Raw genomic sequence first — 18,588 nt, forward strand, 5'->3', positions numbered from 1 at the left:
GGGGCAGGGTGGGCGGAGCCTGGCGGCTGAGCTGCGCGGCGCGCATCTCGCAGCAGACCCAGCGGCCGCGGCTCCTAAGCGCGCCGGCCAGCACCTGCTACCCCCCACCACCCGGGCGCCGCTGCCATGCGGCTGGCCCTGCTCTGGGCCCTGGGGCTCCTAGGTGCGGGCAGTCCTCTGCCCTCCCGGCCGCTCCCCAATACAGGTGAGTTTCGGGCTGGGTGGAGTGGTTGGAGGGCAAGCTGAGGGAGAGGCGCAGGGAAGTCGGGGGTTGGGTACGGGGTTCAGGGGTCGTGGAGAGCCCTGCAGAGTGAGGCCTGCCGGGTATGCTGCCCAGGCCTAGGGGCTGGCCTGGCGATGGAGCGCAGACGCGGAGGAGTGATGCTGGCGTCCCTGCCGGACGTCCTCTGCGTTGTCCCTGCACTTTAAAATTTGGGTGCCAGACCCCCAAGGGCGTGCCAGGGCCCCCCGCTTAGTGCTGGAAAGAGCGCCCCCCGCCAGCCCCCAGAACTGACGTCTGCGCTCCTCTGGGCCTAGCTGATCGCTCCACCCGGTGCCAGGGCGCCACGGGCACGGCTGCGGACTTGAGTGAAGAGGGTTCTTTCCAGCCCTTCATCTCGATGCCGGGCGGCCAGGCACCCCTCACCGTGGTGCAGCTGCCTCCACAGCCTGACTGAGCGGGAGGGCCTGGGAGGAGCCGGGAGGACGGAGCACCGGCCAGGAAGGAGGCTGGGACACCAGCTCCTCCTAGGAACTTTCACTTCCCGCTGCTGTCTTGGGCCGCTGGTGTCGTGGGCCGGGGGCCGGGGCGAGAGCAGGCGGGGGTGGAGTGTCCGGAGCCCAGAGGAGCATGAGGGGGGGCACTGGGGAGGAAGCGGAGGCTGTGAGGAGCGGGTGTGTCTGCCTGGGCATGAGGGGTGTTAGGGAGGTGGGGGTGTTTGCACTACTCACCCAGAGATGGGCGTTCCCGGCATCTGGGATGTGAGGAAAGGGAGGGCAAGCGGGCACCCAGCCACAAGGCTTCGCCCAGGCCTAAGAGAGGGCAGAGGGCGTTCCTAATGGGGGGGGCAGGGGAGGGTCCCTGGAAGAACCCGGGATTGGCCAGAGGGGGACAAGGAAGGGCGGCAGGCTGGACTTCTTTCTCTGGGGACTGGTAGCTGGGTGGGTGGGTGGAAAGCACACATTAGAGAGACCCCTTCTGTTCTGGTGCTGTGCATTGGGTCTCAGCATGCACCGCACAAGGCCAGCCACACCAGCCCTGGTAGGGGTTCCCTCAGCACTCTCTTGGGGTGTCCTCAGACCCCACAGGTGGCACCAAGGAACAGAAGGCCAAACCAGAGAGGGCCTTGAGTGGACCCTTGGAGCCTCAAGTCCTCCAAGACCACCACCTGATTACCCTAGCAGAGATGCTTCAGGTGAGCTCCCCGCCTTCCCCAGTATCCAACAGGCCCACTCACTCCCACTAGCACAATCCAGGCTCTCAAGGCCAAAGCTTGAGCCAGCAAATGGAACGCATGGTAGCAGGGCCATTCCAGGTCTGGCTGCCTCCCCCGCCCCAGCACCTGGCTTTACTTACCTCCCTCTCTACACACACATCTGTCTGCCTCAGTCCCACCCAACCCATCAACAGACCCAGGAATCTGAGGCCAAACTTGCTTCTTTCTCCTCACGTCTGTGTTCTTGGTGAGGGGATTTGGAAAAGGTCAGGCAGGCCCTCACCCACCCCCCTTCTACAGCTGAGTCAGAGGAAGGGCTGGAGTGTCTTCTATGATGCTTCCTCTCTGGGCAGGAAGCCGAGAAGGGGCGGCTCAGATACCTTCCTTGACCTCCCCACACAAGCCCCCAGAACAATGCCCCAGGCCAGGCAGGGCTTCCTGACCCCTCCCTTGGGATCCCCACCAATGACCTAATCTCTGGGGCTCTCCTGAGGGCCTGAGGTTTTCTGGTTAAGCCAGTAGGGGTTGTGGGCAGAACTAGGGAGGTGACAAGCCCTCTGGTGCCCACAGACAAGTTTACCTGAGGCCCTGAGGGTCAAATTGGAGCTGGACGGGGAGAGTCACATCCTGGAGCTGCTACAAGACAGGTGAGATGACAGAAATAATAATAACCACATGGCGAACAGCTCACATAGTACTTACTATGCTCCAGATGCAAAGTACATGTGCTCACACAATGCCCATGACAACCCTGTAAGGTAGAAACCATATGCATTCGTGTCCTCATTTTGACAAAATATGTCATTTCGATATATGACAAAATCAAGGCACAAAGAGGCTAAATGACTTGCCCAGGGTCACACAGCTAAGGGTAAGTAAAAAAACAGACGGAAACCCAGAAAGCCTGACAAAGTCTGTGGGGCAGCCCCTTTGCTGTGCTGCCTTGGGGGAAATGGGGAGGTTGGGGGTATTACTGGCCCCCAGCCTCCGCTCCACCATCACAGGCCTCAGCTTGTCACTGCACTGCTCCCCGAACCAACCTGGCCACTGCCCTCCTTTTCCTTCACTCCATAGGGACCTGGTCCCAGGCCAGACAACTGCAGTGTGGTACCAGCCCAATGGCACTCGGGTGGTCAGCAAGGGACACACTCTGGTGAGTCGGGCCTTCTCGTGTCCTGCTTCTGGCCTGGGCGAAGGAGAGGTGGGCAGCTGGAGAGGGCAGCCTTGGAGGAAGTGGGAGGACATTGTGTTTCTTTACCAGCAAGCTGGGCTCTTAGGTTCAAGTGCTGCTTTTCCCTGAGAGTTGACACCACCTGCTCTCTCTCTGCTGTAGGAGAACTGCTGCTACCGGGGCAGGGTGTGTGGCCATAAGGGCTCCTGGGTCTCCATCTGCACCTGCTCCGGGCTCAGGTATGGTAGGTGGAGTCTGTGACCATGGAAAAGGGAGACAGATGTGGAGCTGAAATACGTTCTCACTTCCTGTCTTTTTCCTTAGGGGCTTGGTGGTCCTCTCCCCAGAGCGAAGCTATGCCCTGGAGCTGGGGCCTGGGGACCCTCAGGGGCCTCCCACTGTCTTCAGGGTCCAAGATTTCCTCCTGCCAGGTCGCAGTGGCTCCCTGAGCTGGTATGCACCTATGCCCACGATGGCTCCACCAGAGCTCCCCCTGGGACAGCGACACAGTCGCAGGGTAAGGAGGGGTGGCAGGAGGGCTGGGCTTTGGTTGTCTGCAGGGTTGACCCGGCCTGCAGCGTGCAGTTCACAGTGATAACAGCGAGCTGATGGAGCCTTTTTCACAAGTCAGGCACTCTGTAAGCATTGCTGCCTTACTCTCCCAGCAAGCCTCGGAAGGAGTTGCTGTCAGTAGCTCTATTTCAAGTGAGGGAACTGGCTCAGAGAAGTTAGGTGACTTGTCCAAAGCCATGCTGCTAGTAGGTGACATGTCCAGAATCCAGAAGCAGGTGTTCAACTCAGACTCATCTGCCTTATAATCCCATTTTCAGAGCACTAACTTGGGGGTAGGAAATACATAGTTACCAACCAGAAAGCAATTTCCTAATTTATAAAATAGCAATAATAATACTACTTTGGCTAAGCATGGTGGTGCGTGCCTATAATCCCAGCAGTCGTGGGGAGGCTGAGGCAGGAGGATCACCATGAGTTTGGGGCCAGCCTGGACTACATAGTGAGTTCAAGGCTAGCTTGAATTACATCGTGAGATCCTGTCTCAAAAAACCAAAAGAAGATAAAAACAAAAAGAAAACATACTACTTTATAGGACTGCTGTGAAGATTAAATGAAAAAAAAATATGTACAGTGCTTAAAATTGTGCTTACCAGATGGCTTTTGATAGTGTCACCTATTATTTATTATTTTTAAAAATTTAGCCAGGCTTGGTGATGCACATCTGTAATCCCAGCACTTGGGAGGCTGAGGCAGGAGGATCGTTGCAAGTTCGAAACCAGTCTGGGCTACAGCGTGAGCTCAAGGCCGGCCTGAACTGCACAGCTAGACCCTGTCTCAAAAAGAAAAAAAAAAAGGCTGGGTGTGGTGGCTCACGCCTGTAATCCCAGCACTCGGGAGGCTGAGGCAGGAGGATCATTGCAAGTTCGAGGCCAGCCTGGGCTACAAAGTGAGTGCAAGGCCAATCTGAACTACATAGCAAGACCCTGTCTCAAAAAGACCAAAAGAGAAAAAAAGAAAAAAAAAAAAAATTTAGAAAATTTCTGAGTTTGGAATTGGAAAAGTGGGGCTGTACTCCCAGCTCTGGGTCCACTTTGGGAAGGTCCCAGGCCTCTCTGGTTCTCTGTACTTCATCTGTAAAATGGGCTTATCACCCTCTCATGTCTGACTATGCAGGGAGGAGTGGCCACAGCTTGGGCAGCCCTGAGGCTGCTGGCCGAGACTCAGGTTTGGCTGATACTCCCTCCTTCCTGTTCACAGCAGAAGCGGGATGTGCTCACAGAAACCAAGATCATTGAGTTGGTGATTGTAGCTGACCATTCAGAGGTGAGCCTGCTGGTCCCTGCAGTTCCGCCCTGTGCTGGACCCACTCTGCCTCCTTTCATGTGGCTGTCCTGGCCCGCAGGTCAGGAGGTTCCCTGACTTCCAGCGCCTGCTGAACCGCACCCTGGAGGTGGCCTACCTGCTGGACGCAGTGAGTGTGGGGCTGCATGGGAGCCTCACAGTCCCCTGCCTGTGGCAGCGTCTTTTCTGAGCCTCAGCTCTCTCTCAGTTCTTCCAGCCCCTGAATGTGCGGGTGGCGCTAGTGGGCCTGGAGGCCTGGACCCAGCACGACCTGGTGGAGATAAGCTCAAACCCAGCTGTGACACTAGAAAACTTCCTCCGCTGGCGCCGGGCAAACTTGCTGCCTCGAATGCCCCATGACAGTGCCCAGCTGGTGACGTAAGGCCCCCAGGCTCAGGCAGGGGAGCCTGGTTTTACCCTGTCCTGGCCACTTTTATACTCCTTCAATTCTCTATCTCTATCCTGAGGCCTGAACACCACGGCCTTGGGCCATGACCCTGACCTCTGCATTTCACAGTGATATCTCATTCTCTGGGCCCATGGTGGGCATGGCCATTCAGAACTCCATCTGTTCCCCGGACTTCTCAGGAGGTGTGAACATGGTGAGTTACGTGCCGTTCTCCTCCTCATTCCCAACTCAGTTCCTCCCAAATGTGAGCCATTTATTCACTGAAACTCCCCTACCAAGTTGGCCAACGGCAAAACTGCAGATGTGGAGGGCAGAGGTACATGATGTGGCCTCTGCTTGTCAGGGCACCCTTCACTGGGGCCAGCTGGTGACAGTCTCCACAGTTGCGACCAGTGAGGGCTTCCCATTTCTGAGAGGATGGGGATGGGGTGCCCTGAGACCCAAAGATCAGAGGTGATCTCCAGGGGCCACATAATGGGAGGGGGACGGAGCTAGAACCCAGGTTTCCTGCCCTGCAGGCCTGGACCCTACTCCCACTTCAGAAGGAGGGAACTGAGCCTTCAGGGCAGGCTGGGCATTGAGGTGGAGTCAGGCTGGGGCTGGACCTGGCACATCCTTTCCCCAATGACAGGATCACTCCACCAGCATCCTGGGAGTTGCTTCCTCCATAGCCCATGAGTTGGGCCACAGCCTGGGCCTGGGCCACAGTCCGCCTGGGAGTGGTTGCCCCTGCCCAGGCCCGGCTCCTGCCAAGAGCTGCATCATGGAGTCCTCCACAGAGTGAGTGACCGCAGGACAAAGAGGAGGAAGCGGGTGGGCCGGGAGGGGTCCTCGCCCAACCTTCCTTGCTACCCTCCCCAGCTTCCTGCCGGGCCTGAACTTCAGCAACTGCAGCCGGCAGGCCTTGGAGAAAGCCCTCCTGGCGGGGATGGGCAGCTGCCTCTTCGAAAGGCTGCCCGGCCTGCCCTTGGTGAACACTTCCTGCGGAAACATGTTCGTGGACCCCGGCGAGCAATGTGACTGTGGCTTCGCAGATGTGAGCCCCTCAGTACAGCCTTGCCCGCTTACTTGTGCAGGCTCCCAAGGCCCCTGAGTACCTTTCTGTCTGCAGAGACAGCACATGGATGGGGGTGTTCCAGCTCTGGCTTGCTGCGTGGCTTTGAGCAGCCTCTCGCAGGTCTACTCTCTGGAGCAGAGCTGGGGGCTCTCAGGCCCAGCCTACTCTGATGTTGCCCCTCGGTGCCCTTGTCCACAGGACTGCACCGATCCCTGCTGCGATCATGATACCTGCCAGCTGAGGCCAGGGGCACAGTGTGCATCTGATGGACCCTGTTGTGAAAATTGCCAGGTGGGGACAGACTCAGCTGGCTGGTGGGAGCTCACCTGTTGTGGGCCAGGGTGAAAGGTCATTCTGACCTGCAGGCCTGGCTGAACTTGCCCGGTACCCACACTGATGCTCATCCACCTCCACAGCTGCGCCCAGCTGGCTGGCAGTGCCGCCCTAGCAGAGGCGACTGTGACTTGCCCGAGTTCTGCCTAGGAAACAGCTCCCAGTGCCCCCCTGACATCAGCCTGGGGGACGGTGAACCCTGCGCTAGTGGGCAGGCTGTGTGCATGCACGGCCGCTGTGCCTCCTATGCCCAGCAGTGCCGGTTGCTCTGGGGACCTGGGGCCCAGCCCGCCACACCACTTTGCCTCCATACAGCCAACACACGGGGCAATGCCTACGGAAGCTGTGGGCGCAGCCCCGATGGCAGCTATGTGCCCTGTGCCCCTCGGTGAGTAAGAAAGCCGGCTCCATCTCTGGGTTTGTGGGCGCCTTGGCCCTCTCCCACTAACCATCCTTGCCTTCCTCTCCACCCCCAGAGATGCCATTTGTGGGCAGCTCCAGTGCCAAGGGGGAAGGACACAGCCTCTGCTGGGCTCAGTCCAAGATCTGTTTTGGGAGACCCTGGAAGCCAATGGGACACAGATCAATTGCAGCTGGGTGCACCTGGACCTGGGCAGTGACGTGGCCCAGCCCCTCCTGACTCTTCCTGGCACCACCTGTGGCCCTGGCCGGGTGAGCAGCCTGGGTGGGCACAGCCAGATAGGAAGGGAAGCAGTGTCAGGCCTCACTGCCCACTGGGCAGACCATGCAGGCTCTGCAGGAAGCTGTGCTCCCACCGCCCGCAGAGCGTTTTCATCTTCCCCGTGAGCCACAGGGTCCCGGGCCCAGTCAAGTTCTGTGAGGGGTGAGCTCTGCCCCTCTCTTCCCCGGACAGGTGTGCATCAGCCAGCGATGCCAGCCTGTGGATCTCCTGGGAGCACAGGAATGTCGACGCAAATGCCACGGGCATGGGGTGAGAGCTGGTACCGGGCAGCGGGAAGGGGCCTTCAGGGAGACAGCAGGGGCTGTGGGGATGCCAGGCCTGTGGTCTAAGCCTTCACGCTGCCACTCCCTAGCTGTGTGGCCTGGGCAGGTTGTTTGCCTCCATGAGCTCAGTTTCCTCACCCACCAAATGGGCAGAATAACAGCACCCACTCCCTCAGGCCTCCGAGAAGAGTGCTAAAGCTCCTAGCCCAGGGCCCCACAGATGGCCACTTCCGCATACGCGTTCATTCGATCGGACTTCCTCTGACGTGGCTCTCTCCAGACTGGCTCCCTCTGCCCCTCACCCCTTCCAGTCTTGGAAATCTCAGGCCTTGGGAAGCTGGAGACAGGGACTTAGCCCCAGAGCGCAGAGGCCTTCCACATCCACCCTGTACCTCTAGGTCTGTGACAGCAACCAGCACTGCCACTGTGAGGAGGGCTGGGCGCCCCCCGACTGCATCACCCAGCTCCGAGGTAGGGGGAGGGCAGAGGGGCCTGTCCTTTACCCTCCTGCTCCTGCCACCCCTCTTCCTCGCCCCTTCACTGCTGTGTTCCCTGACTTTGGGGCCCTCATACCCTTCACGGTCTCCAAGGCTTCCCCTCACCCCTTGCCCCTGCTCCCTCCTTGGCCCCGGCCTGCCTTCAAACCTGACCTCACCCACAGCAACCAGCGCCCTGACCACAGGCCTGCTCCTCAGCCTCCTACTGTTGCTGGTCCTAGTGCTACTTGGTGCCAGCTACTGGTACCGTGCCCGCCTGCACCAGCGGTTCTGTCAGCTCAAAGGGTCCAGCTGCCAATACAGGTATAAGCCGCACCTCCCTGTGGCCATGTCCTTCAGCTGGAGACAGTTCTGAAGCCCACTGCCCGCTGGCAGCCCCTGCCACCTGTTTTCCCAAGCTCCTTGCACCACACCCACACACTGCCCTTCCCTGTGTGTCCACCGACCCTTCACCTCCCTGGTGGGTCCCTGTGGGGAAACTGGGGTGTTGGGGCCATTTCCCTCAGGGCCCCAGTGCAGTGCAGAGTGGGACCCCTCCCTCAGGCCAGTCAACTTCTCCCCGACCTTAGAGTAGCCTAAAGCACACAGGGCTGCTCTCCAGAGGATGGCAGAGTGTTAGCCGGCCCCAAGGGCAGCGGATAAGGCCCTGAGGGTCTCAGGCGGGGCTCTCATCCTGTCTTTCCTCATGCTCAGGGCAGCCCAGTCTGGTCCCCCAGAACGGCCAGGACCCCCGCAGAGGACCCAGCCGATGCCAGGCACTAAGGTGAGTTCCAGATGCCAGAGGAAAGGGACCCCACCTCGCCTGGCACCCAGCTTGGGCCCTAAGGGAAGGTGGGCATTGAAGGTTCTAGACTCAGAGAAAGGCTGGCATTGCCAGAGTCAGCAGCAGAGGCACAGACTGCAACCTGGAGCAGGGAGGGGCTGGCACCTAGAGGAGGCTCTGCCGAGCTCTTTCAGCTGCCAAGCTGGTAGCTTGGAGAGGTGGGTCTATCCGTGCCCCTTGCAGTGACCGGTGCAGGGGACAAGGGGGGCAAAGGGCCGTCAGTGTGCCAGGACCTGACAAGGCCAGGTCACCATGTGTAGGAGGGCTGGTGAGTGCCCCTGGCCTGAGCTCTCTGGCTCTGATGACAGGAGTGTGTGTGGGGGGTGCCTGCATGCCCGCCTCACCACTTGTCACCCCCTGCATGCAGCTAGTTAATGCATGCCCTGCCCTCACTGCCCCTTGGGCCCTGGCCGCCCCTGCCTGGCACCACTGACCCCTCTGTGCCCACGTCTGTGTCTCTGCTCTCCCTGCCCCTCTGTGCCGTCTGCTCCTCCTGCCCTCTCAGCAGGCTCTCAGCTTTCCGGCCCCCCCCTCCAGGCCGCTGCCGCCTGACCCTGTGCCCAAGAGACTCCAGGTAAATCTGGTCTGGGCCCTGCCCTGGCCTAGGACAGGGGGGAGGCTTGGTGCCCAACTGCGTTCTTATCCCTGCTCCCTGCCAGTGGTGATCGTCATTAGGTGAACCAGGGTGCCCCTCAGCCTTCTGACAGCCCCAGAAGCAGCAAAGGGTGAGCCTCCTGCCTTGGTCTCTGTCACCATCTGGTGGTCAGCGGCGGGACTGCAGCCGGCCAGGGACTCCACGGTTGAACCACACCTCCCTCCCAGGAGGCATCTGCTGGCATGCACATTGCCCACCCTGTGCATGCCCCCATTCTCGTCTCCTGCCTGGCTGACTTTGCATTCGACCCCAACTCCTCTGGGGAACCTCTGCATGCCCGCGGCCCCTGGCTGTGCTCTCACCGTCACTGCCCCTCTCTCTGTCCAGGCTGAGCTGGCTGATCGACCCAATCCCCCTACCCGCCCTCTGCCCGCCGACCCTGTGGTGAGGCGCCCGAAGGTAACAGTGGGGGAGAGAAGGGCATGGCCTCTCCCCCCCACCTAGGGCTGTGGTGCTGGTGGCCGTGGCGAGATGTCCCCTCTGTGCCTAAGAGCACATATCCTGGTGGTGCCTTTAATGGTGTGCTGTGACAGGTTTGTTTGGACACAAGGCTGAGCTGCCTCCAAGCTGGTGCTCCCCAGCACCAGTGCATCGGGGGTGGGCACCACAGCGGCTCCCCAAACTGGCTCCTGCCTTCTTTCCCTCAGTCTCAGGGCCCTGCCAAGCCCCCACCCCCACGGAAGCCACTCCCTGTAGACCCCCAGGGCCGGTGCCCATCGGGCGACCTGCCTGGCTCTGGAGCTGGAATCCTTCCCTCGGTGGTCCCCTCTAGGTAGGTGAGGAAGGGGATCAGAGGGGGAAGGTGGGGCGAGTGATCTGGAGAAGAGCGCCTATGACCTTTTTCTCGGCTTCCTGACTGCAGGCCAGCGCCGCCGCCCCCAGCAGCGTCCTCCCTCTACCTCTGACCCCTGCGAAGGTTGCGCTGCCTTCAACTCGGACTTAGGACTTAAAGAAGCCGAGCCTCCACTGGAGTCCTCCAGGATGGCTGAAGGAGCTCAGTCTGGACGCTGTCAGGGTGTTAAGCGACAGCATGGGGGACTCCCCACCCCCTGGGGAGAGGCTGTGACTGGGCGGGGCCCAGGGAGGCTGCAATAAACGTGAGCTCTTGAGAACTCGCTGATCGCCTCCGAGTTTTTCTGCTGCTAGAAGCCGGGTCGCTCCTGCTGCGGTACCAGGTATGGCCGGCAGGGGGCACTGCCTCCACAGACCAGGGCGAGCCGGGGACAGTGGGAGTACCCGAGTGGGTCAGCTAGCACTTGTGCGGGGATGCTCGCTGCTAGTTCCCGTCCAGGTTGGAATGGCTCTTTATGCAATCCTGTGCTACCTGGAACTGTCCGCGCCTTGCCACCCTCCGGTCTCCAAGTCCTCGCCCCCAACGCTGGCCGGCACCCAGGGACGGCTATCGGCAAAGCGGCCAAGCTGTCAGACTTGCTTCCCCACCCTCTGACCAGTGGCTGGGAAAAGTAGATGTAACTGGTGTTCCCAGAGCCCCGGAGCCAGGGCGGAGCGGGGCGCGGCTCTTGGGATCCCAAGGCCGCGCACCTGACTCCTCGCCCTCCCCGCCCCCACCTGAGGGCGCAGAACAAAGGTGCTTTGTACCAGCCGCAGCCACCTCCTCACTCGGTCGTTGGGGCTGGGGCCGAGCGGGCCCCTTCCCAGATCCAAGTTGTGGGATGGCAAGGGCTAGGCGCCAGCCTCAAGGTGGGCATCTGACGCGCCACCTAAGGCTCCTTAGGAGCAAGGGTGACCCGGAAGGTTCTTTGTTTTTCCCTCGAACTATTCCCTAGATGTGCAAAGAAGAGGGGCAATGTGTGTAGGCAGCTGGACGTGTCGTGGAACCTCATCCAAGCCTCACTTTCCCCTGTTTGTTTATTTATTTATTTATTTGAGACAGGGTCTCGCTATGTAGTGCAGGATAGCCTCTAATTCACGGCGATCCTCCTGCTTGTCTCATGAGTGCTGGGATTACAGGTGTGCGCCGCCACGCCCCACTTCCCTAATTTGATGGTCTCCCTACCTTTTTTAGTCTCCCTACCGAGTCTCGCCTAGACTAGTCTTGAACTCGGGCTCTAGCTATCCTTCGGTCTCTGCCTCCCAAGTAGTTAAGACTACAGATTCCGACCACCTTGCACCGCCCTCCCCCCAAGCTTCTGATTCAGTCTACCTCTTAGTAACGCGGACTCGAAAGACTAGACCTGCTCCCTTAAAAGCATTCTGTGGAATGCGTCCCTGTCCCCGCCCCCTCGCAGTGCGCCGTAGCTCGGGTGAACCTGATGCTGGTGGCGGCGCCCCAAGGGTTAACAGAGTTGGCTCAGGGTGGAGAGGCGGGGACGCGTTTTCATTGGTGGAAAGTTATCCAGGGGGCGTGGCCAGGGAGTGTCCGCACCCCACCCCCTTTCCACAATCCCCCCTCCACTTTGTACCTTTCTCGCCCCGGCTGCGAAGCGGGCCGGGACCCGCCAGGCCAGACCGGACCGGAGCCCGGGGGCGATGCGGCTGCTGCCCCTGCTGTGGACTGTCCTCTGGGCCGCGCTCCTCGGGTCCCCTCTGCGGGGGGCCTCCAGCCTCCGCCACCCGATCTACTGGAACTCCAGTAACCCCAGGTAGCCGAGCCGAACCAGGAGAACGCCGAGCCGGGCCCACGCGCTCCAGGTTGTGCGCGCGCTCGCCATTCGCTCTCTGCGCGGCGCCGCCTTAGCCCAGCCGCGCGCCGGGGCTCCTTTGTTTGAGCCGGCGGGGGGAGGGGGAGAAGAGGGGGAGGGGCGAGGCCCGCCCTGGGTCTCCCCCCGCCCGCCTGTGTTGGGGGCGGGCGGGGGACCCCCGACCTGAAGGTGGTCGGTAGAGCTGGGACTCCGCCCCTCCGCCGCTTTTTGGAGATCCCCAGCCTCGCACTGGCCGCCCGTTGCACCGACGGGGCTGAGGAGGGGGCTTCGCGCTGCGGAAGAGCGTGGGCTGCTGTCCGGCTCACCGCGCCTCCCCGGGGCGCTCTCTGTCCTGATCTCACTTGGTATCTGCTTCCATCTCACTCTTTATGACCCTTCTATTTCTGTCTGGTCTCAACCCTGCCCTTCGAAGCTGAATCATTTCTGGCAAGTCGCTTGACCTCCTTAACCTCAGTTATGTCATCTGCAAAATGGGCTAATAATACCTAGCACCCTGGGAAGTCAGGCGGGCCAGCTGAGGTCATGTATGTGAAAAGAGATGCAAGCCTTACAGATAGCAAGGTTTCTTTCTCTCCTGAGCTGCCTGCCTTTGAACCTTGGTATTTTTTTGCTGTTTCCGTCCTTCTCCCCAGTTCTCTCTGCCTCTCTGCCTTCCCATCTGTTTTCCTTTCTGATTTTCTTCTTCAATCTGTGACTCTGCTCATTTGTTCACTAACATTTAATAAGCACATACTGTGTGCCAGGACCTGTGCAGGGTTGCTGGGATTGGCGAGGTGAGGAGACCCAGCCCTGCCAGCTGAGAGGCCAGGGACCCCAAGAGGCCCGGTGTGAGGACGTCATTGGCTCCAACAGGAGGGAGGAGAGTTATTGCTGTGCTCAGACTTTGCATTCCTCTCCCTGTGCTCCAGACCAGTGCCTCTGAGTCACTCTAGGGCCTGTAAACTTCAGGCTCCTCACCCCGAGGATACTTACTGGGGGGACCGTGGATACTTACTGCCATTGCCTCCTTCCAGGACCTGCGATTTGGTGGAAGGAAATCCAGAGGCCCTGACTTTGCTCAGCCTGTGTTCTAGGAGGTCTGGCCTGAGCCCCAGCGTCCTCTCTAATCGGAACTCCCGAGGCAGGTGGTACAACGACCACCCACTGAGGGACGCTTGGGGGCCTCTCATTCATTAATCAGGCTTCCTCTGTGGCTTGGCTGTGTGTGCAGTCGGGGCGTTTGGTACTGTGGAGGCCGCCCCTGGCCCATTCCGTCCCACCTGTAGCAGGCAGCACCCAGGGGTGAGGAAGAGTTCCTGAGAAGGCTGGAGACCCGAGAGTGTGGCACTTCTTTACCCTGGGGGAGAGAGAGGGAGAGGGAGAGAGCGAGAAAGAGAGAGGGGGAGGGAGAGAGGGAGAGAGAACGCAGTACCCACTGCTGCCTTCCCTTTTCCCCGTGCACCCCAAGACCATCAGTCAGGTCGTGTCTGGTACTGAGGGTCCTATCCAGTCTCTAACTGCTCTGTGGCCCCTTGTCTGTTCCCTGCCCCTCTGTCCCTTGTCTCTGCACATGCATCCACCCGACAGTTACCGAGCAGGGGTGCTGTCCCAGGCTAAAGAGGGCTGGGGCGGCACCAGTCTTGAAGGTCAGGAGTGGTGGCAGCCTTGTCCCTCGTCAGCAAACTGTGTGGTACCCACACTGAAGTCCCCAGTGGCTCCGGACCCTTGACTTGGTCGTCAAGCCTGTTGCTTGAACTCTGTCTCGGGGGCTGTCAGTCTGGGGAACTCAGAGCTGCTCTGTTCCCAGTGGGCAGGAGGGAGGCCGGCTGGAGCCCTGCAGAGATGCGCCCCTGACCTCCAGGCCCCAGTGAGCTGGGCCAGAAACCCCTCAATCTGTGCCACCTTGTGCCCGCAGGCTGCTTCGTGGAGACGCCGTGGTGGAGCTGGGCCTCAACGATTACCTAGACATCTTCTGCCCACACTATGAAAGCCCAGGGCCCCCTGAGGGCCCCGAGACCTTTGCTTTGTATATGGTGGACTGGTCAGGCTACCAGGCCTGCCAGGCAGAGGGGGCAAATGCTTTCCAGCGCTGGAAGTGCTCCATGCCCTTTGCTCCCTTTGGCCCTGTTCGATTCTCGGAGAAGATTCAGCGCTTCACACCGTTCTCCCTGGGCTTTGAGTTCTTGCCTGGAGAGACTTACTACTACATCTGTAAGTGGTGGGGTGCACGGTGTGCCTCTTGGGGAAGGCAAGAGGAGTGGAGAGGCTGAGGGGAGAAGGAAGGAGAGACTGGGCAGGAAGGGGCCCTAGGGAGCCCAGGCAGGGGCTGGCCAGAGTGGAGAGCGGAGACAGAGGAGCTAGGCAGGGGACAGGGGGACGAGCGAGGGCCATGGATGCGGCTGGTACCGGACTGTGGCTCCAAGGTAAGGAGAAGCCATCGGGGGCCTGGAGAGAGGAGAAGCGGGGAGGGTCTGAAGCTGTTGGCGGCACACAAAGGGGTGACTCCCGTGCTAACTCCTTTTTCCCAATTTCTCCCCAGCTGTGCCAACCCCGGAGAGTTCTGGTCAGTGCCTGAGGCTCCAGGTGTCTGTCTGCTGCAAGGAGAGCGGTAAGTGGGAGGGTTGGTGGAGGATGGGAGCCACCCCGTGGCCAGCCTGAAGCCCTGGGGAAAGAGGGAAGGAATGGGGAGAATCCAGAGCACTGGGCTCTGAAGTGTCCAGGGGGTGGGCTTCAAGCTGTGGCTTCTCCTCCCCCACTTAGTCTCGTGGGAGCTTCCTCTGCACCCCTATTTTAAGCTGGAGACTTGTCTCCTTGGAGAAGTCTTGAAATTGAGGAGACTGTGCCAGGCATGGTGGCGCATGCATGTAATTCCAGCACTCGGGAGGCTGAGGCAGGAGGATTACTGTGAGCTTGTGAACAGTCTGGACTACATAGTGAGTTCAACCTGAACTGCAGAACGAGACCCTGTCTCAAAAAAAAGAAAAGAAAAGAAAAAAAAAGAAATTGAAGGGACTGTTGGTAGTCTCTGTTTCGGGGAGACTGGGAAGTTAAGGCTTAGGAAGTTGATCATGGGAAGACAGTGGCTTGTCTGGGAGACCCTGGAGAAGGAGACTCAAATGAACTATTAAAAGGAAGAACAGGGAGGACCTGCTGAGGAAGTGGGAGGACCCAGCAGTGCTTGCCTCCCCTTCACAGGCTCGGAGTCAGCCCATCCTGTTGGGAGCCCTGGAGAGAGTGGCACATCTGGGTGGCGAGGCGGCCACGCTCCTAGCCCCCTCTGTCTCTTGCTACTGCTGCTGCTCCCAATCCTGCGTCTCCTGCGAGTCCTGTGAACAAGGCAGACCCTCCCGTGGCCCCAAGGAGCCAGAGCTCTCCAACAGCCCCTGGAGGACGGGTGCCCAGGGAATGCCCAGCCAGGCAGGCCAGATGGAGCACTGATGGGGGGTCAGAGGGCCTGAGTGACCCCTGCAGGTACCTGCCCCTGTCACAGGCTGAAGAGGAGTGGCGAGAAAGCTGCAGACTGGGCACCTAAGCAGAGGCAAGAGGACAAACGGGCTTTGCCGGCTGCTTAGATGGTCTCACACACACCCCCACCCCAGGAAGACTAGGATTTGGTGGAACTGGATCAGATCCTTGAGCCACGGGGGACCAAGGCTGAAGACGTGGGGATAGGTGGGTTGCAGGCTCAGGGCAAAGGCGAAGCCCTGCCACCTTGCCCAGTGGGCCTCTTCCCTGGGGCAGCACCTTACCCAAGGAGTCATTCATTTGTCTTCTATGAAGACGGACTTGCCATGAGGTTGCATTTCATGCCAGTTTGTATTTTTATAAGTGTCTGGACCAAACCTTCAATAAACCACCCCACTCTGCATTGCCCCCCCACCCCTGCCAGCCTACTGACTGCCCTCAATCTCCGTGGCCAAGACACCAGGACTCCCTGCAGCCTGTGCTTCCAGCTTGGCTTGGCCTGACCTCCATGCCAGCTGTGCCCAGGCCATCCATGCCAGGCCTTGGTGGGCACCCCTCTGGGCAGTGCAGAGTGGGTGCCAGGAGCAGCTGTAGAGCTTGGCACCCTCTCCCACCTCCCCGGCTTCCTGTGCTGAGGAGAGACAGATGTTTCTGACAGCCCACCCGCCTAGGGCACTGCCCAAGCCCTGGCGGCACCTAGCAGGGTGCTGAGGCACAAGCAAGGGGTAGCAAAAAGACACCACCTGGGTTTCAAACGCCTGCCCCCCCCCCAAGGGCACTCCCGGCGATGCCTGGCCTAGGACTAGGAAGGTGGGGTCAGATCAAAGCCTCCTTCCCCAGCGGCCTCTTTGTTCTTGGCTTTTATAAGGAGGAGGGGGTGGGGCTGAGGAGGGAGGGCCCCCTTAGCTCACAGCCAGACACTGCCCTCTTGACACCTCTGCTTGGCCAGGCTATGATACCCCCGAGCCCAACTGCGCCCCTTTCTCTGAATTGGGACCTGGGTGGAGCCAGGGGAAGCCTCGCGCCTTCCCCTGCAGCTGTGCCCTACCCGCCCCGGTGCCCCGCAGCCTCTGCTGGCAAGGTGCCGGCCCGCCTGGCACTGAGCCAGCGATCGATAGGTGGATGTCGTGCTGATTAGCTCGGCCTGGCTGCGGCAGCGAGAGGCAGCGTGTGAACATGGGGGAGGGGGTCGCGGGGCGGGCACGGGGGTCCAGAGACCGAAGAGCACCAGGACGCTGGAGATTGCAAAATCGCCCCCATCTCCTTGCGCAAGCACCTAGGTCAGACCCGGTCCCTCTCTGGAAGGGGCGGGGCGCGATCCCCTACCACCAATGTCCCCTCACTTCGGCTGTCACTGGTTGATTCCATGGCTCTGGCTGAGGCTCGGAGTGGCGGACAGCACGGCAGCGGACAGAGGAGACTCGCTCAATCCCTTCGTCCGCAAGAGGCCACTTTGTGAGAAAATGCCGCGTCTAGAAGCCGGGTGTTTGCGGATTTGTGTGTGAGGGCCCTCACCCCAAACCTAGATCTATAGCGGGGTCTTGGGGCTGGGGCGCGGGAGGGGGAAGTCTGCGCTGAAGGAGGAACTACAGGCTGGATCATCTGGTCCAGGGTTCAAGTTCAGTCGGTACCATCATCCAGGAGGGTGTCTATATGTTGCCATGGAAACGGACTCTACTGCCACCTCCTCCCTTCGCCAGAGAAACCATCCACGAGGCAGGCGTGGGAGGGGGAAGAAGGGTGACAAACCCCTGCTCTGGATTCGGGGCTGCCGGGGTCTCACTCTGCTCCTAGCTGCTCCAGACACCCCGCTTCGCGGACCCAGGCGGGCGCGCTCGCTCCCGATCCCGGCCGGCGCGCGGATCCGCCGCTGATAAGAACGCATGTGCGAGGGACGCGGGCGCAGGCGGCCTCTGCGCGCCGGGCCACACGCCCTCGCTCTCGGTCAGACGCGCACGGTGAACGCAGACAGTGCACGCCCGCGCCCGCCGCCCGCCGCCCGCCGCCTTGCAGGTGCGAGGGCGGAGGCCTGGGCGGTGCCCAGAGCTGGGGTCGCACACTCCAGCCCTCCCCGCTGCTGCCGCCGCGGGCGCTCAGGACGAGCCGGCCTTCCTACATTCCCCGGCCTCCCAGCGCGGAGCGCTGCCCCACCGGGACGCAGGACCAAGTCCGCTCCCGGGGCTCGGATGGTTGGAGGGGGCTGGGCGGCCTTCCGGGCTCCGGGCCCTACCTAGGAGAAGTCCCCTAGGCGTGTTCCGGGGCGCGGCTCCAGGAGGATAGGCAGGCCTGCAAGTTTTGGGGCGTCACCGAACTCCCCTAAACTCGGCAGCAGCCGCGCTAGGCGGCTGAGGGTGGGGCGCTCAATTTGCTGGGCCTGTCCCGGTCTCTCCCAGAAACATGAGAAAATTCCACTCATCTTTACCTCGCCCTATCTCCCTGGCCTGAGCCCGGGTCTGTGCGACCCAGATCTCCCTCCACCCTTTTGGGGGTGCAAATCGCGTTTTCCCCTGAGACTAAACCTGGTGTTTTAATCTTTTTCTGTGAGTCTGACCTTTTTTTCCTGCTTCACTTTCATTAGTTCTTTATTCACTCATCTAGCGCACTGAGTTCCTCAAGCGCCCTTCTTTCAGTCAGCCGCACTGGCTGGAGTCATGGGGGATCCCCGGCGTTGACGCAGTTGAAAAGGGTGCACCGTGGCTTCCAAAGCCGCAATAGAATCTCGGGGCCTGGGGCATGAGGTCATCAGCGGTAGTGGCCATTGGCTCAGGCCTGGAAATAAAGAGGAGTCCCCATAGCAACCGACGGCGCGTCCGGCGCGAGTAAGGATGGTGGCTCCAGGGGCTTCTGTGGTCCCTTAGGTGGGTGCCTAAGATGGGAGATGAGAAAGCTAGGTGGAGCTCAGATTTCCAGGTCCTGCAATCCTCGCCTGGCCAAGCTGTTATCTTTTAAAAAGATCTTTTTATTACTCAAAATAATGGTCAACGTTCCTCAACCCAGAAAGGTTAGGAGGGGAGTATTGGCAAGTGCGTTGGGGTCCTGGGTGCAGAGCTACGGCCACCAGGAATGTCAGTTCCGAAATCCTTGTGTTCATCTGCATATCGTCTGCATCTCATTTGTATTCTCTTCATTTAAGGTCAAATTGGCAGACATCTCCACATCCCCAGCTCTGTCGCTTGTCTGTATCTGGAATCCATCCCTTAGTGACCCTCTAATCTGTTCCTCAGTTGTCCAACTCCACACCCCACCCCTCCTCCCATTCTCCGGTGTCTCCTGGGGTGGG

At 60.2% G+C, this 18,588-nt stretch overlaps 2 protein-coding genes across 13 annotated transcripts; both read left to right on the forward strand.

The window, feature by feature from the left end:
- Positions 1 to 23: 23 nt before the first annotated feature.
- Adam15 (ADAM metallopeptidase domain 15) lies at positions 24 to 10,318 on the forward strand. Of its 12 annotated transcripts, XM_005411543.2 has the most exons (23): positions 24 to 205; positions 1,300 to 1,415; positions 2,007 to 2,083; positions 2,511 to 2,589; positions 2,770 to 2,846; positions 2,932 to 3,124; positions 4,378 to 4,443; positions 4,523 to 4,591; positions 4,670 to 4,839; positions 4,979 to 5,063; positions 5,502 to 5,650; positions 5,732 to 5,906; positions 6,126 to 6,218; positions 6,344 to 6,648; positions 6,737 to 6,932; positions 7,135 to 7,212; positions 7,625 to 7,697; positions 7,888 to 8,026; positions 8,417 to 8,486; positions 9,052 to 9,120; positions 9,529 to 9,600; positions 9,849 to 9,973; positions 10,064 to 10,318. In XM_005411543.2, exons 1-23 carry the CDS (start codon positions 127 to 129, stop codon positions 10,104 to 10,106), a joined length of 2,598 nt encoding a protein of 865 aa, XP_005411600.1. In that variant the 5' UTR covers positions 24 to 126; the 3' UTR covers positions 10,107 to 10,318. The 12 variants fall into 12 exon arrangements, 8 of the variants coding, with proteins under 8 accessions (XP_005411600.1, XP_005411605.1, XP_005411606.1 ...); XR_001232186.1 differs by lacking the exon at positions 10,064 to 10,318 and having other exon boundaries at positions 9,206 to 9,600; positions 9,849 to 9,876; XR_001232188.1 differs by lacking the exon at positions 10,064 to 10,318 and having other exon boundaries at positions 9,055 to 9,120; positions 9,206 to 9,600; positions 9,849 to 9,876.
- Positions 10,319 to 11,598: 1,280 nt separating this feature from the next.
- On the forward strand, positions 11,599 to 15,726 carry Efna4 (ephrin-A4). Its single transcript, XM_005411567.2, has 4 exons — positions 11,599 to 11,804; positions 13,759 to 14,054; positions 14,383 to 14,451; positions 15,039 to 15,726. The coding sequence occupies exons 1-4, from the start codon at positions 11,692 to 11,694 to the stop codon at positions 15,173 to 15,175; spliced, it is 615 nt and encodes a 204-aa protein (XP_005411624.1). The 5' UTR covers positions 11,599 to 11,691; the 3' UTR covers positions 15,176 to 15,726.
- The last annotated feature ends 2,862 nt before the right edge of the window (positions 15,727 to 18,588 follow it).

The sequence above is a fragment of the Chinchilla lanigera genome, unplaced genomic scaffold (assembly GCF_000276665.1).
Source record: "Chinchilla lanigera isolate Chin_1 unplaced genomic scaffold, ChiLan1.0 scaffold00144, whole genome shotgun sequence".
NCBI lineage: Eukaryota > Metazoa > Chordata > Mammalia > Rodentia > Chinchillidae > Chinchilla > Chinchilla lanigera.

Bases quoted from the DNA above. Each gene is read 5' to 3' on its own strand.
- Adam15 (XM_005411543.2), top strand. From the start codon at position 127: ATGCGGCTGGCCCTGCTCTGGGCCCTGGGGCTCCTAGGTGCGGGCAGT. The intron at 6,219-6,343 runs GTGGGGACAGAC...CCACCTCCACAG, and splicing joins CCTGTTGTGAAAATTGCCAG to CTGCGCCCAGCTGGCTGGCA. The intron at 8,027-8,416 runs GTATAAGCCGCA...CCTCATGCTCAG, and splicing joins GGGTCCAGCTGCCAATACAG to GGCAGCCCAGTCTGGTCCCC.
- Efna4 (XM_005411567.2), top strand. From the start codon at position 11,692: ATGCGGCTGCTGCCCCTGCTGTGGACTGTCCTCTGGGCCGCGCTCCTC. The intron at 14,055-14,382 runs GTAAGTGGTGGG...ATTTCTCCCCAG, and splicing joins AGAGACTTACTACTACATCT to CTGTGCCAACCCCGGAGAGT. The intron at 14,452-15,038 runs GTAAGTGGGAGG...TCCCCTTCACAG, and splicing joins TGTCTGCTGCAAGGAGAGCG to GCTCGGAGTCAGCCCATCCT.